The sequence below is a fragment of the Bos javanicus genome, chromosome 10, assembly GCF_032452875.1.
Source record: "Bos javanicus breed banteng chromosome 10, ARS-OSU_banteng_1.0, whole genome shotgun sequence".
In the NCBI taxonomy this organism is placed as follows: domain Eukaryota; kingdom Metazoa; phylum Chordata; class Mammalia; order Artiodactyla; family Bovidae; genus Bos; species Bos javanicus.
Window position 1 is genome coordinate 5,468,603 of NC_083877.1, and position 15,467 is coordinate 5,484,069.

Sequence of the window (15,467 nt, forward strand, 5' to 3'; positions counted from 1 at the left end):
TTTCTGTGGGGTCCTCTTTAAGGCCCTCAGCCAACAGTCACACTGAGTGCTTACTGTCAGTCTGGCGTGCCACGGGGGCCCCACAACCCACATCTTTACAGAGGAGGGGACTGGCTTTTTGTAGGGTTAAGCAATCAACCTAACCAAGGTCACACAGCCAGTGGGTGGAGGAACAGGGCTCTGTGCCACAGTGGCGAGGTCTGAAGCCTGTGCTCTGGGCCCTGAGAGCAGCCGGGTGACAGCTAGGCCCGGCTCTGAGCATTTTGTCAATAGTGGCTCAGTTTAATTCACACATCCACCTCTATGTGATGGAGGGGGAAACAAAGGCACAGAGAGGTTAGGAAACTCACGTGAGGTCACAGAGCTGGTAAGGAGCGCTGGGCATGTCACACAGCACACTGGGTTTGCTGCTTCGAGGACATGTAAAGGCGTGGCAAGCCCTACTTCCGCTCAACCCTTCCTCTGCCTCCGCTGATAAGTGAGGTGGCAGAATAAGAAAGGATGGGAGTGATCACAGGTCAGCCTTAACACTGAACTCTCATAGCATCCATGTGACATGTTTGATACTATGACACTATGACACTCTTATCTCCAGCAGTGGAGAGAGTTCCCAAAACCCTTCAGTCACTCGCACAGCAAGTAAGTGGAGGTGGCTCAAGAGAGCACTGCTTGGCCGCCCGCTGGAGTTCCCTGCCCTGGCTCCTCCCTGGCCAATGGGCCCTGCTCAGATCTCCCAGTCCTGGGGGGAGCTGGTGTTCACCTGGTCCAGGTGCTCCAACCCTCCAGTAACCTCCATGTGAGACTTCCCTGCTTGCTCAATCCTCAGCCTGAAACTGGCATTTCTTTTAAAAACTGAAGTAACCTCCCCCCACCTTCCCCCCACTCACGCCAGTGGATGCCATGGACAAAGAACCCACGGTACCCGAGGCAACTCTCAAAGTCATTTCCTATCATTCATTCCATTCCCATCCCACCCACCCTCCCCCACCACCCCCTTGCTGGGAGGCAGGCGAAGGGTCACACCCATTTCACAGATGTGAAACTGAGGCCCAGAGAGGCTGCCATTTGCTCCAGGCCAGTCGGGCACTATATCCCAGGCTTGGCTCCTGGCACCGTCATGTCAGTCCTTTAGATTTGAGATTTATCTGCTCCTGTCAACTACAAATCAGCACTTGCCATGAACCTCCTACAAGGATTAAAACATGGGCAGCCGCAGCTGCTGACTTTCAACAGCCCCTGAAGGAGTTCAGGGTGGAGAGCGCCAATGAGGCACTCTGCCCTGGGAAAAACTGGCAGAACTGGTCCTCAGATAGATCCTTTCAGGAGCTGATTCTACGATTCTACGAGCCTAATTCTTGCATCTCCTCACATCTAGAAAGCCCTGAAATCCTTCATGGCGACGAGTGCTCCTCGTGACTAGCAGAAACCTTCTGCAAAAAGAAATATGTGCTTGACTGCATGTAAACTCCCTTCACCAAAATCACATAGATACTGACCTTCCCCTCTGTCTCTTTGGAGAAGCTTCTCAGAGCTGTCTGAAATGCTGTTCTGCCAGCTACAGTCTTCATTTTGCCGGAATAAAACGTAACTTTCAACTCACACGCTGTACATTCTCTAGTCTCTGAAGGGCTCAAGCCCTGGATGTGGGCACCCTGATGGCTCCTCCTCAGCCCATTCTGCTCCCCTGTTCTCTCGCCCCTGTCCAGCCTAAATGGCAGAGCCCTCTCCTCCTTGTCCTCTGTCCTCGTCAGCACCCCTCACAGTGGCTCCAGGGCCCTCCCCGCTGCATGGTCAGAAGTGGCTGACAGCGACCCCCTCCCCCGCACAGCACAGCCAAGCTAGAAAACAAGTAAAGTGTAACAAGGCCGAAAACATCCCTCCCCTTTCACCAGTAATTCCTGTTCCAGAAATTCAGTTTCTAGGGAAATAATCTGAAACAAACAAAATGTTTTTTGCATGGAGATGTTCATCACAGGGTTGCTTATAATAGCAAAAATAATGCCTAGACAAGGGCAAAATGCAAACACAGGGGAACATTTCAGCCTGTCTCAGGCTCCGTGGGCAACCCCTCCCCCACCGGAACGGCCGTGGGTGACTCTCTTCTCAGGGCCTGTGGGTCTGTTCTCTCTGCGAACCCCTGCAACTCCCATTTGAAGTGGGCACCTGCCCCGTGCCCATTTGACACTTGACGAAACGGAGAGGTAGCCTGCCTGAGGTCAACCAGCTCCCAAGCAGTCAGGCGCTACCAGGTTCAGCCCCTGGCAGGGCAGCGGGGGTACTGGTCACCACCACCGGCAGCCTGTTGCAGGCCGGTGTGTCAGCTGGGCGCTGTGTCTCTGGCAGGGCGGAGGGACACTGTTTGGAGACGCACTGGCGTCTGGGCGCTGTGTCTCTGGCAGGGCAGGGGGGACGCTGTTTGGAGACGCACTGGCGTCTGGGCGCTGTGTCTCTGGCAGGGCAGGGGGGACGCTGTTTGGAAATGCATTGGGCTTGCTTGGGTTCTCACCTGGGCTGGTCGTCTCGCCATTTAGGCTACGATCCAGAAGGGAAACAGACTCATGTGGGAGGGTCGGAGGGCATCCAGCCTTCAGGAGCCTTGTTAAGAGCGGCTCCCCCGACCCAGAGAGGAGGCTGGGCGTCAGTTCCCTGCTAGAGTGGGCCCTGCCCCCAGCCCCTCCTTTGGGGTCAGAATGCTCATTGGGGGTGAGGTGAGGGGGGGTGGGTCCCCTGCAGACATGGCAGAGAGGAGGCTTCATGGAGCTCTGCACCCCAGTTCCTCTGCTCCCAAGGGGGTGCAGAAAGCCCCTAACCCCCCCCAAGACCTACAGTGAGTCTCAGTGTGTGGTTCGGCCTTGGGGCCTTCCTGCCGGGTGGTGTGGGAGCCTGCAGTAGAGGCCAAGGCCCGTGGGAGGATATGGCTGGTCCTCAGCAATGCCAGGGGGCCTGGAGCAGGCATGGCATGGGCGCCACAGATGAAGACGGACACTGTGGGGCCAGACAGCCCTGGGGAGCTTAGCTTACCCTGCAGGGAAGGAGCGGGCAGGGAAGGGACTCTTGCGTTGGTGGGGTTCCACTTCCAAAGTCACCATGGTTACAACTGGAAGTGACTGAGATCCCCTGACCTGGAAAATGTACGTTTCCCCACCATCTGTTAAGTGGTGGCCTATGCGCACACAGAGCAGAATGAAACAGTCTTACACCTCAGCACTGTGCTCTAAGCTTCTGTCCTAGGCCAGACATTAATGCCCTTGGTCTTTCTTCCAGCCCTGGAAAGGAGAGAGGGGCTGGGGTGATCAGTCCTGCTTTTCAAATGGGGGCAAATTTTAGAAAAGGAAGTACCTTTTCTATTCAAGCGCGTTGGTTGGCTTCCCAGACCCTGTGAATCTCAGTCCCTCTCTCCTCTCCTCCCCGACTTCCAGCCTCTATTGCCTAGAATGGCACCTCCAACCTCCGCCCTTCAGCTTAGAAAATTCCTGCCTGTCCTTCAGGAGCCCGCTGAGCCATCACCCCTTCCAGGAGGCTTTGTCCAATTGCTGGGCCCTCAGGGCCCTCTTGGCCCCCACCCGCCAGGTCCCAGCACTTAACCCCACATGTTTGCACCCCGACAGCTCTTCTGACAGCTCCATTAGTTGCACCCCCTCTAACCACCCCCCCACCGTATAGGGCAGGGGCTCTAAAGGGCAAGTGAATGAGTGAATCAGGAAGACTCAGCAGCCCCTGAGACAGACCTCTCTTAGAGAACTCCATGCATGGATCCTCTTGTCGCTGTGACCCTAGGACCACATCTGCTCACAGAGACAGAAAGGGAGTACAGAGCGTGACTTCAGGGCTTGTGGAAGATGGCCCCATGACGGGGTTTCTCTCTGACTTTTAATTTTTGTGTTCCATTTCAATGATGATGAAGTATTTATAAATATTCTGTGTCTCCCAAGTCAATGTGGAAAGGGGAAGTTCCTTGAAACCTCTGGGTGCTGGTTTCTTGAAACTGCTGCCCACGCAGAGTGCCCACCTCCAGAGGACAATGGCACGCCCCATCCCGGAATGAGGAAGGCCCGGGTCTCACCCGCCCGCTCACGAGTCCCAGCGCCTGCAGTCCCCACCGCAAGCTGCAGCCTTCCACACTAGCAGATGTAGGCAAGCAGAGCCACCTGCCAGTTTGGGGAGCTAGGACAACCCCCACCCCCATCTTTCTGCACAAAAACGGGCAGGAAAGGAAAGGCCCTCACATCCCAGGGGAGCCTCGGGGACTCTGGACTCCCTAAAATGCCTAGCGGGTCTCAGGCACACCCTGCCCCAGTCCCCTGACGCTGCCACAAACAGCTGCTGTGGGTTTAAGGAACACAGCATTGCCTGTGACCCACTGCTGTCTTGTCAGGAGCAGGGACAGCTGCTAGGAGCTATAGCCCTCTTTTGCAGATGAGCACACCGAGGCCCAGAGAGGGGTGCAATCTTCTCACACAGCTGTCCATGCCAGAGGCAGTGAGAAAGCCAGGCCCCCTGTCTGCCAGGCTGAGGCCCTCCCGGCAGCCCTGTCCACACCCCATCTTCACCCCTACCTGCGCATGCCCCTGCCCGCAAAGCTCAGGCTGCAACAAAGACACGTTTTACTGAATTTGCCTCTTCATCCTCAGACCAATTCATTAGTATGAAAAACAGCTTCCTCCCCGCCCTTGCCAGAAGATTCTTGACATAAACAATATTGGGGGTTTGGCATAATTTCTCTCTCTTGTTAAGCATTTATATATAATTAGTGTTGGAATGGTCCCTTGAGATGGATCCAAGCCCCCCATTTTCAGAGAAGGGACACGAGGCTCAGGATCAGGGTCCAAATTGAGTGCGTCAGTGGCGCAGCTGAGATACAAGTCCACGGAGCCTGTCTTGGACTTTGCAGCTGCTCATTTACAGGGGGGCCATAGGAGGGAAGGGAGGAGAGGGGGAAGGAGGGAGAGGAGGAAGGGAGAAAGAGCGAGCAAGAAAGAAAAACCAGCATTTACAAGCATCTACCCTGTGCCGGGCACTTTGCATCAACTGATGCTGAGCCTCATCAGAATCCTCACAGGGAGGTATCTTAATCCCCATTTTGCAGATGAGCAAGTTGAGGCTCAGAGAGGGCAAGCCACCTGCCCAAAGACACAAAGCCAGTAAATGCTAGCACCCTTTCCTTTCCCTCACCTCAGGGATTGGCGGGCTTCCCTGGTAGCTCAGCTGGTACAGAATCTGCCTGCAATGTAGGAGACCCTGGGTCTATTCAGGGGTCAGGAAGATCCCCCAGAGAAGGGACAGGCTACCCACTCCAGTATTCCTGGGCTTCCCTGGTGGCTCAGATGATAAAGAATCCACCTGTAATGTGGGAGACCTGGGTTCAATCCCTGGGTTGGGAAGATCCCCTGGAGGAGGGCATGGCAACCCACTCCAGTATTCTTCCCTGGAGAATCCCCATGGACAGAGGAGCCTGGCGAGCTGCAGTCCATGGGGTTGCAAAGAGTCGGACATGACTGAGGTACTAAATAGCACAGTATGCAGGGGTTGGCAGACACTAGCCTGAAATGGTTGACAGAAGTGAATAGAAGACTTATATTTTGTGACTAGTGAAAATGATACGAAATTCCTATTTTGGCGCCCATAAATAAAGTTTTATTGGAAGGCAGCCAGCACCGTTCATTTCTGTATTGTCAGGGGCTGCTTTCCTGCTATGCCAGCAGGGTTGAGCAGTGGTTACCACAGAACACAGGCACCGGAAAGCTAACTTACTTATCCTGTCTGCCCTTTGAAGAAGAGGCTTGCTGAGCCTTGCCCTCCACCCTGCCTTTTCCCAGGGGTCTGGAAGGCGTGCAGGACCTCTCTGTGACTCTGTTCTCTGCACGAGGGTATCAGGGCTGAAATCCAGACCTCCTTCTGCTCGCCAAGCCATGTACTTTCAAGCTGGGTGCCCTGGAGAAAAGGCCTTCTCCTAATTTGTTCACCCTTTCCTTGTCGGTGCAAAGCTGCTAGCGGTGGGCCCAATGGCACGGTTCCCCCTCCCTCCGCGTTGCAGCCCCCGAGAAGGAAGCCCCATAGCAGTCCTGTCAGACCTGCGACAGAAGGAGCCAGAAGGGAGGGTCAGGAAAGGGCAGGCGCCAGGGTCTGTGCCAAGCCAGCAGGAGGGAGGGAGGGTAGCCAGGCACCGCTGGGGCCTCCAGCCTGCTTCAAAGGCGCTGTCCCCAGAGGGCGGGAAATGAGCGGTTCTCTACCTTTCAAGTGACTCCTGGGGGGCCACGGTTTATTCTCCTTGACTTGTGAGGCTGTAAAAGGCTTCCCACCTCCTTTCCCTCTGCTCTCCTTCCCCTGACTCCAGGGCTGGGAGGGGGTCTCACTCCCCAAACTCTCTGAAGAGACAGAAGATGAAAAGGATTAATGCCTTGGTGTAGCCTGTGTGCTCCGCTGTGCAGCAGGACAGATCCCCCCAGGCCTGAGTAGGACCTTCCCAGCTCACCCAGGCAGGAGAGGGGACAAAGGCCTTCACGCGGTCCAGGAGGTAGCCTCACAGCTGGACCCCCACACCCAGGGCTGTGAACGACCCGGAGCGGCCAGGAAGCCCGAGCACTCGGTGAAAGAGAGATGGGACCTTGGACACAGAGGGAGTGGGGAATTGGAGGGAAAGACAACACAGAGAAGAATGGGAAAAGGAAAGGAAATAAGAAAAGACAGAAAATGCAGAAAGCACCTCAACAGCACACGCTAAGTGAGGCAGCCAGGCACGGAAGACCATAGATCATCTGAAATGCCCAGAACAGGCACGTCCATGGAGACAGGAAATGCATTTGTGGTTGGGTGGGAAACGCTGGGACTGGGAGGTTGATGGCTAAAGACTACAGGGTTTCTCTGGGGTCATGAAAATGTGCTAAAATTGCCTGTGGCGATGGCGGCATATCTCGGTGAATAGACTCAAAGCCAGTGAAGTGTGCTTGAAATGAGTGAATCCTACAGTATGTGAAGTTTATCTCAACAAAAGTGCAATATAAAAGAAAGCTAGAAAATGACAGAAAAGAGACGAAATGAGAAGAAAGGAAAAGCGATGGATGGCAAAAAAGGAAAACTCGTGTCTGTTAAAGCACCTGCCACATGCCAGGAACTGTGCTAAACGCTGGTATCCTTGATTCCATTTTACTCTCTCTCACAGTTCTGCAGAGTAGGTCTGATAACAGTTATCGTTTTACAGGTAAGGAAACTGCAGCTCAGACTGTCTGTGACTTGTCTCACATCACCCAACCCCTAACTAGGGGAAGACCAGGGCTCCTATCAGGTTCCCTAAGTTCCACCCCGAGGCAGGAAGACACCCCAGTAGCCTTGCGGTGTGACCGTCAGGCGCAGAGGGTGGGGTGACAAGGCAGCTGACATCAGGGCTCCAGTGCAGGGGGCAGGGAGGCCCCTTGGTATGGCAGGATGGGGGTTGGGAAGGGATAGGGAGCGGGGTGCAGGATACCAGCTGCTCTGGGCGCCTGTGCCCCTAAGGAAATACTGGAATCAACGTGTCAAAGGTTAGTCAATTTCAGAACCCAAATGATATGAGTGGACAAGTTTGGGGTAAATTATGCAATGCTTCCTTTCTGAGCAAAGCTCCTTCTTAAGAAGAAGCATGTATACATCAATCATGCAAACTTTTTACTGCTAAGGGGATCCCAGCGTCCTCTGCCAGACCAGACTGGACTTGGAGCAGAAGATAAAGCCAGCTCCGCCCTCCCCCGGCTCCCAACCTCAGGTCAAACTGGGTCATGGCAGCATGGAGACGCAATGGACCACATCCAGGTTGTCTGAACTCTGGATTCCCACCCCAATTCCCGGATCCTTTCACCACGCCTGGGGGGCGTGTGGGGTGACTCTGTGATTCACAGCAGGCTGTGGATCCCCCAGTCAGACCTGTTGCTGATGCTGCTAGTTGGAGGCAAGCCCTTTAGTGACGTCAGAGTTAGAAAAAGGAACCAGGAATTTCTGAGCTTCCACTAGGTTCCAGGAACTTCCCTCTGAGACTGGGTTCCCTGATCTCTTAAGCAGGGGTGGTGTTAGTCACCTCTCTGGGCTCCTATGGACCTGGGACAAGACATTTATGCATTCACTCATTCACTGATTCATTCAACAAACACTACTGAGCAGACTGTGCCAGGCCCAGTGCTAGGTGTTAGGCAGGAACAGACACAGATGTGGGCCTGCCCTCAGCGGGCTTATGGTCTAGGGGAGCAGATAGGTTGTGCCAGGGGCAGTGAGAAGCTGTCCTGGGCTGGGGGGAGGCATGGCCTGGGGACAGAACTGAGGGCTGCAGAGGAGGAGGCAAGGAGCGGGGAGAGCTGGAGGGCAGGGCCTCCTGGGTCAGGATGAGAACTCGGGGTCGCTTCCAAGAGCACCCAGGGGCAGAGCCGAAGGTCATCCTGTCTGAGGAAACGTTCTCGCCAGCAGCAGAAGGAAGGAGGGTGGATGGGAGGCAGAGGCCTGTGAGGGGAGCGGGCTGGCTGCAGGAGGCAACTGTGGCTCCCTGCCTCCCTCCGCGCCTCTTCTCCTCCCTGAGTTCTGACTCCCACCTCTGGGCCTCGGCGGGGAGGGCAGTGGGCACAGGGACCCTGCAAGGAGGTGGAAGACCCCGTCTCTAGAGAGATGCAGATACTCTGATGCTCAGAAAACTTATCTCCCCGCCTCGGGAGATAGCATAGGGCGGCTGAGTGTATGGGGAAGGACTCAAGAGCCCTAGGCAGGGATTCAGAGAAACAGGGTCTCCTTCTAGCCCCTCCCCTAAGTTGCTCTGGGCCTCAAGTTGCTTGCATCCCTGGGCCTTAGTTTTCCCACCTGCTATCTGTAGGACTAGCACCGAGTCTGGGCTGAACTCAAGTCCATTCAGCGTTTCATCATGAAAAGAGCCTGGCTTTGGGGTCAGATGGGTTTGGGCTGGAATCCTAGCTCCGCACAGATGAGGCAGTGTGGCCAATGTCAGCTACACTGCTCCTGGCCAAGGGCCCACATTCAGAGAACCACTGCCCTAGAATAACATCCCCCTGGGACAAGGGCCTCTTCCTGGCTCAATGTGACACCGTCAAACAGTGCTGGCATGTAGCAAATTCTCAGTTAGTGCATGTGAATGAACTCATAGAATGGTTTGTTCTGGTGAGGGCAGAAGGGGCTGGAGGGTGGCTGTGGGCCAGGGGATGGGGTCAGGAGGTGGACAGGGGTAAACCATGAAGGGCCTCTAATCTTCATGCTAAGTCAGGGAGCTGGGGCTTCTGACAGCTCCACATGGGCCCCCAGAGGTCTACATCCTCACGGTGGAACTTGAGAACATTATGTGGCAAAAAAGACTGTATATGTGATTAAGTTAAGGACATTAGGATGGGGAAGTTATCTTGGGTTACTGCAGTGGGCCCTAAATGTAATCACAAGTTCTTTTATTAAAGGAAGGAGGCAGACGGAGAACAGGAGAAGGAGATGTGGCCACGGAGGCAAGAGGTCAGAGTGATATGAAGAAGGGGCCACAAGCCAAGGAGCTCAACGGCCCCCAGAAGCCAGAAAAGGCAAGGAGAGGGGTTCTCCCCCGAAGCCTCCGGAAGAAACTTGCCCTACGCGCACCTTGGTCTCAGTCTCCTGGTCTCCTGAACTAGCAGAGAAGAAATCTGTGTTGCTTCCAGTCACCAAGTTCACGGTCATTTGTTACAGCAGCCCTACCTTGGGAGCTAACCCAGGCCTGTTTCCAGTAAAAGCAGTGGAGTTTACTGAGCAGGGTCAGTGGAGCAGAGGGGATGAGGCTGGGGACCTGGGGTCAAAGATGGGGCGAGGTGATGAGGGGCGAGCTGAAGGCGGCCACCTGGGGTCAGGAAAGGGCAGACAGAGCATCCTGCTGGGGAGGAGGCTTCAGGTCAGCCTCAGGGAGGGGAGGACCATCCAGCTCAGCCACTCGCTCCTGGAGTGTCCCCTTGGCTGACTGTGCCATGCCCCTGCCCCGTTCCCATCCCAACCTCCACCACCACCAATCAAGGGCACCCAGCCCTTTGGCAGTGATAAGGGTTCTCTGCCAGGTCAACGCTGGGTTTTGCACCCAAATGGGGAGCAGAAAGGATATACTATCGGTCATTAAGGAAGCTGGGAGCCAACCTTACGAAGGGTCACACAAGTCCCCGATCACCCTGGCAGCCTCCACTGGAAACGCAACCTCTGGCTGTCCCTGGCTTCCTGAACTCCCACCGCCACAGCCATAGACCAGGCCCTCCAGCTGGCTCACCACCTCCTCCGCCGGACCCCTCTGTTCCGCGGCTACTACATGTGACCCAGGCAGGCCTGGCCTCTCCGTTGGCCTTGGCGGCCAGGGTGGTGCTGACAATCAGAAGAGGAGGTGGACACCCACTGCCCGCCGCGTGCCGGGCACCTAGAGGACAATCAGTAACGGGGCTGCTATTTCTGCTTCTGCTCAGATCTTGGCTCTCTGGCTGCGTCACTAGCGGGAGTTCCTTGAACAAGTCACTTCTCCGAGTCTTGTTCCCCCCCCATCTGTAACGTGGAAGCTAAACATCTACTTCACAGGGCGGTACAGAGAACGAACTGTGGCCCTGAGTCTAACGGGGCCCCGGCACCACCGCCTGGAGGGTCGCTCCCATCTGCATGTAGGGCTCAGCTTGGAGGGCTGCTCCCAGGCTCTCTGGGCTGTCACCGCCTCCTCTGGGTGTGCTGCACACTGGATTTCAAGGCTTAGCACACGCAGAGCTGAACCATGGCATCTGTTCCTCAACCAGACCGTGAACAGTTACAGGTGGCAAGGGTGGTAGCATGCATGGGGGACCGGCTTTATCTCCCTTTGCAACCCAGCACCTAGGAGGGGTGGGGATAAGACGCTGTCACAGGTCAATATACAGAAATAACGGCCAAGGTAAAACTGGCACCTAACGGGTGTTGGATGAGGGCTGGTCACTGCTGGTGCAGTGCTTACTAGATGTCTCCCTGAGGATCTGGGGGTAAAGGCAGCCTGTTAACCCGGGTCTCACTGGTTAGCTCAAGAGCAAGTGGAATGATGACCAGACTGAACCGTGTCAACGGCTTTTTCCCGAGTGTACACTCCATGCTTTGTCCTTTGTTCTGTGAACTAAATTAGCTTTGTACTTAAGACGGCTTTTCCTGAATGAAGCAGTGTGGCAGGACAGGGTCATCTCATCCAGTGACAGACCTCTTGATCTGCACTTTGGAGAGATGTCTTTGGGCAGCTTGGAGGATGGATTGGACAGGGAGAATCTAGAGGCTGGGAGGCCTGGAGGAGGCTGGATGCAGGAGCAATGAAGCTCTTTCTGGAAGGATAGCAGGGGACAGGGGAGGGCCTGGGACCCACATCGAAGGGGGGGACACTCCACACCCAGCTGCTGCAAGGCCCAGGAGTCCCATTGGGCAATTTTGTCCCCAACAATACCAGCTCCCAGAGGGTGTAGGTGTGTAGTGGTCATCCAAGCTTTTTTCTCGAGTCCTGTGCTCAGAGCTCGAGAGCAGACAAGTATCCTGCCAGGGGGCTCACACAGCTTGTTCGCATCCCTTGGCTCCCGTGTGCTTTGGGTGATTCTGGGAGGTGAGCAGGGCAGGCTGCTTGAGGACAAACCCCATACTCCACGAGAGGAGGACGCTGAGGCCCAAGGGGGCAGAGGTGTGCTCAAGCCACAGAGCCGAGACAAGGCTGTGCAGCAGATTTTCCATACCTGTCTGTCAAAACAGACACCAAAACGTCACTTCTGCATCCCTGCTGCCCAGCACAGTTCCTGGCATGTGATGGGAAGTTGACACATGTTTGCAAATGAATGGATGGATGGGTGGGTGGATGGATGGATGGATGGATAGATGGATCACTCACACAGACCAGCATTCTGGGGGCAAAGGCATGGTCTGTGGGAAGAGAAAGGAGGGTGACTTTTCCTGAGCATTTGTATGTGTCAGGGATTCTACCAGCATCCTTCACTCCCCTCAACAGCTAGATGGAGCTCGCTAAGACCTGTGAAACTTCTCTCCAAATGTGAGCTTCCTCGAGCCACTCAAGTCTTTGGGGAGTTTTCCCTTAATACCTCTCAGGGGCTTTGTCACAAGTGAGTTTAATCTCAACCTCGTTCTGACCTTATCTTTCCAGCCAGGGTACCTCTCGAGGGTGGAGTCTTGGGGCCTCCTCTCTCTTGCATGCCCTGTGTCTCAGACATCCAGTGGTCTCCAAGCCCACTTTTTACTAGCCTCCTAGATTTTGCTCTATTCTCTTCCCTCTTATGGAGCAGCCCCGGATCCCTCTTCACCAATGTCCCCATCTCATTCTTCAGGTCCACGTCTGAAGGGACAACCAGAGTCCTCTCTCCAAAGCACAGAGGTGATTGGGTTACCCCCATCCTAACTTCTAATCCTTCTATCTTCCCCTAAGACCTACAATTACAATGCCCAACCCTGGCTTTCAAGGCTGCGTCTTCCTGATGCAGCCAAGCCTCTTTCTCCTTCCACTTGAGCACCCCACAAAGTAAGAGCTGGTGCATAACAGGTGCTCAAGACTGGGCTGAATGGGGTCTCTGATTCAAGCCCCGGGGCCGCAGCACTAGCGCATGGCTATATGAGGGCTGTTGGCGGATTTAAGTGAACACCTATGACCACTAACTAAGTGGGCAGAGTTGAGCACACTTAGGCCCCCCGATTGTAAGGATGAGGTAGCTAGAAGTGAGGGCCCACCAGTTCTGAGTCAGGGGCACTCTGTGCAGATGCCAGCTCTGTGAGGGGCCCTGGCAACCTTGTCTGGGATCTGACTTGCTCCTTTTGAAAACGGAGGTCAAAAGTTCTACCTGAGGGGACGTTCGGGAGGATGGAGCAACACAGGGCTTGCACAGTGCTCATGAAGGCTTCCCAGCACGCAGCATCCGAGGCAGCACCTGGGGAACGGCTGTTACCCTGAGGGAGACCCTCCCCCCCACCACGCTCCGTCCCGCACGCAAACTGCAGGGGGAGTTACCTGTCTGTGGCTCCCTGGGGGGCCGTGAGCTCAGTCCCACTCCACACCTGGAGCCTCAGGGGCCTCTCTTCCGGCCACCTGGGTCCCTGGCCCGGATGCCTCACCAGCTGAGAGCTGTTGGACCCCAGAGAAGTCCTGCGCGCGTCCTGGCCGGCGGGGCTGCAGCGGAAGAGCTGCTGGTAGGCCGTGCGGAAGTCTCTGTTGAGCGCGGCGTACAGCACGGGGTTCAGGGCCGAGTTGGCATAGCCCAGCCACAGGACCACGTCTTCCACGGTCTTGTCGACAGCGCTGTCCCCTCGCAGCCCCCGGTAAACGAACACGGTGAAGTAGGGGAGCCAGCAGACGATGAAGGCCCCCATGACGGCAGCCAGCGTCACCGTGGCTTTGTGCTCCCTGAGCGTGGCTGCCCTCCACGGGCCGACGTTGTGAATCCTCCTGGCCTGTTCCCGGGCGATCCTGAAGATGCGGTAGTACGTAATGCACATGACGAGCAGCGGCAGGTAGAAGGTGACCAGCCCGTCTACCAGACCGTACACCAAGTTGACCTGGACTTTGCACTTGGGGATGGTGTGACTGTCACTGTGGTTCTCAGGCCTGCTGTTCCATTCCAGGTGGATGGACAGGAAGGACAGGGTGATGGAAATGACCCAGATTAAGACCAGGGAGACGGCGACCCGGACTGGGGTGACCAGCACGGGGTAGCGCAGGGGGTCCGTGACGGCGCAGTACCTGTCAAGGCTGATCATGAAGAGGTTGAGGATGGAGGCCGTGCAGAGCATGACATCCAGGCTGGTATAGATGTTGCAGAAGACCTTGCCAAAGCTCCACTGGCAGGACAGCTGGTAGAAGGCAGAGAAGGGCAGCACCAGGAGGCCGAGGAGCAGGTCAGTAATGGCCAGGGACACAATGAAGCAGTTGGTCAGGCTGCGGAGCCGGCGGTTCAAGCCCACCGCCAGGCAGACGACCACATTGCCGGCGATGGTGATGAGGATGAGGAGGATGAGGACTACGGTGACGGTGACCTTGAACGCGGTGGGATCCAGACAAGAGGATGAGGCTGTGCCATTGGCCGCCATCCTGGGTCCCTACAGCTCCTTCCCCTGTGGCCCCCCCGCCCCCACCCCGGGCCTGCAGTTGTTCCTCTTCCAGCTCCCCAGCAGATCAATTATGTCCACCACTGGGCTTCAGGCTGCCCACCAGAGCCGAGAGAAGTATCCAAATGTGGGGAGGCTCCAGGGACCGAGCTAGTGCTGTTTTTTCTTGAATAAATAAAATGATCTCCAAGAAGGTGGGGGGGCATGAGTAGGAAGGAAGATGAGGGACGTCTAGTTCTCGAAGCGAGGTTCCTGGTTCAAACTGCAGTCCTCAAATCACCTCCAACAGAGCCAGCTTCCTCCCAGGACTGAACACATCTCCACTGGGCGTGAGTCTGGAGGTGGCTTTGGTTTTATTGGGGAGGTTTCATGTGGAGCTATGGCTGAAGCCTTCTCCATGACGGACAGCTGCCCCCATCCATGTGATGGGGTGGGGGGGGTGCTCCGGCACGGCTGCCTTGCCCTCGAGGGTCCACTGGAGAGCGTGAGCTAGAAACACAAAGATGGAGTTTTGAGCATGTTGAAACCAGACTGAGGGAATTCAAAATGAATACTTCTAGACCTTGACCTCACTTCAAGACGCCAGGAGGCCAGTCCGGCATCTCCCCTTAGAAGGGACCAGGGCAATCAGGATACACTGTGAGAGGAGGAAGGGATACAGGATGCCAGGGGCTGACCACCAAGTCACACAGGACATGCAGTAGGACGGTCTCACGTTTATACTCTTTATATTAGAGATTCTAGACACAGACTCTACGCTCTGAGAAAAGGGTGCTGCATCTGCTGGGTCACTGCTGGTTCCCAGGGCCTTACGCCTATGATGGATAAATGATAAAATGAATGAAAAAATAGCCAACGTTAATACACTGACTCTGCCAAGTGCTGAGAACAGTGTTCTACACTCTAGCTTTATAAAACGTCACCATACTCTAAACAAGAAGCCAACCAGCTTTTTCAGGAGAGGGCCAGCTAGTGAACATGTTCTGCTTTGTATCCGGCAAGCTCTCTGCTGCAATTTACTTAATTCTGTTTCGTGTGAAGGCACCTCCACAGACAATGTGCAGATGAGTGATCCTGGACGTTACTATGGACACTGAAATGTGAATGTCACATCGTTTTCATGTGTGGCAACATCTTCTTCTCTTGAATTTTTCTCAAACTCTTTAAAGCAATTTCTGGGCCAAAAAAAAAAAAAAGTAAAGTTGCTATTCTTCGTTCACGTGACACACAAAACCAAAGAGAGGACCAGATCTAGCCCGCTGTCCCAGTCTGCCAACTGCAGCCCCAGCCCTGCTCTGGCCATCTCTCTAAACCTCACTTTCCAGGTCAGCAGGTGCAGACCTCACTCAGTCTTTCAAACGGCTGTGTAACAGTCCGTGGGGTGGCTGGCTATGGTTTGTTTATCA

At 55.2% G+C, this 15,467-nt stretch overlaps 1 protein-coding gene across 22 annotated transcripts in view; it reads right to left on the minus strand.

Annotated features, from left to right (window-relative positions):
• Window positions 1-15,467, minus strand: part of HRH2 (histamine receptor H2) — a 49,705-nt gene that overhangs the window by 10,161 nt on the left and 24,077 nt on the right. For 8 of the 22 annotated variants that reach the window (XM_061429973.1, XM_061429970.1, XM_061429971.1 and 5 more), the window contains 2 exons: window positions 12,968-15,236; window positions 10,728-11,694 (listed from right to left, as the gene is read on the minus strand). In XM_061429973.1, the coding sequence (XP_061285957.1) occupies window positions 11,040-11,694; window positions 12,968-14,043 (1,731 nt within the window). In that variant the 5' untranslated portion in view covers window positions 14,044-15,236 and the 3' untranslated portion in view covers window positions 10,728-11,039. Of the gene's footprint in view, window positions 1-1,004; window positions 15,237-15,467 lie in introns of those variants that run through there. The other 14 variants (XM_061429972.1, XM_061429969.1, XR_009738974.1 and 11 more) reach the window with 13 other exon arrangements.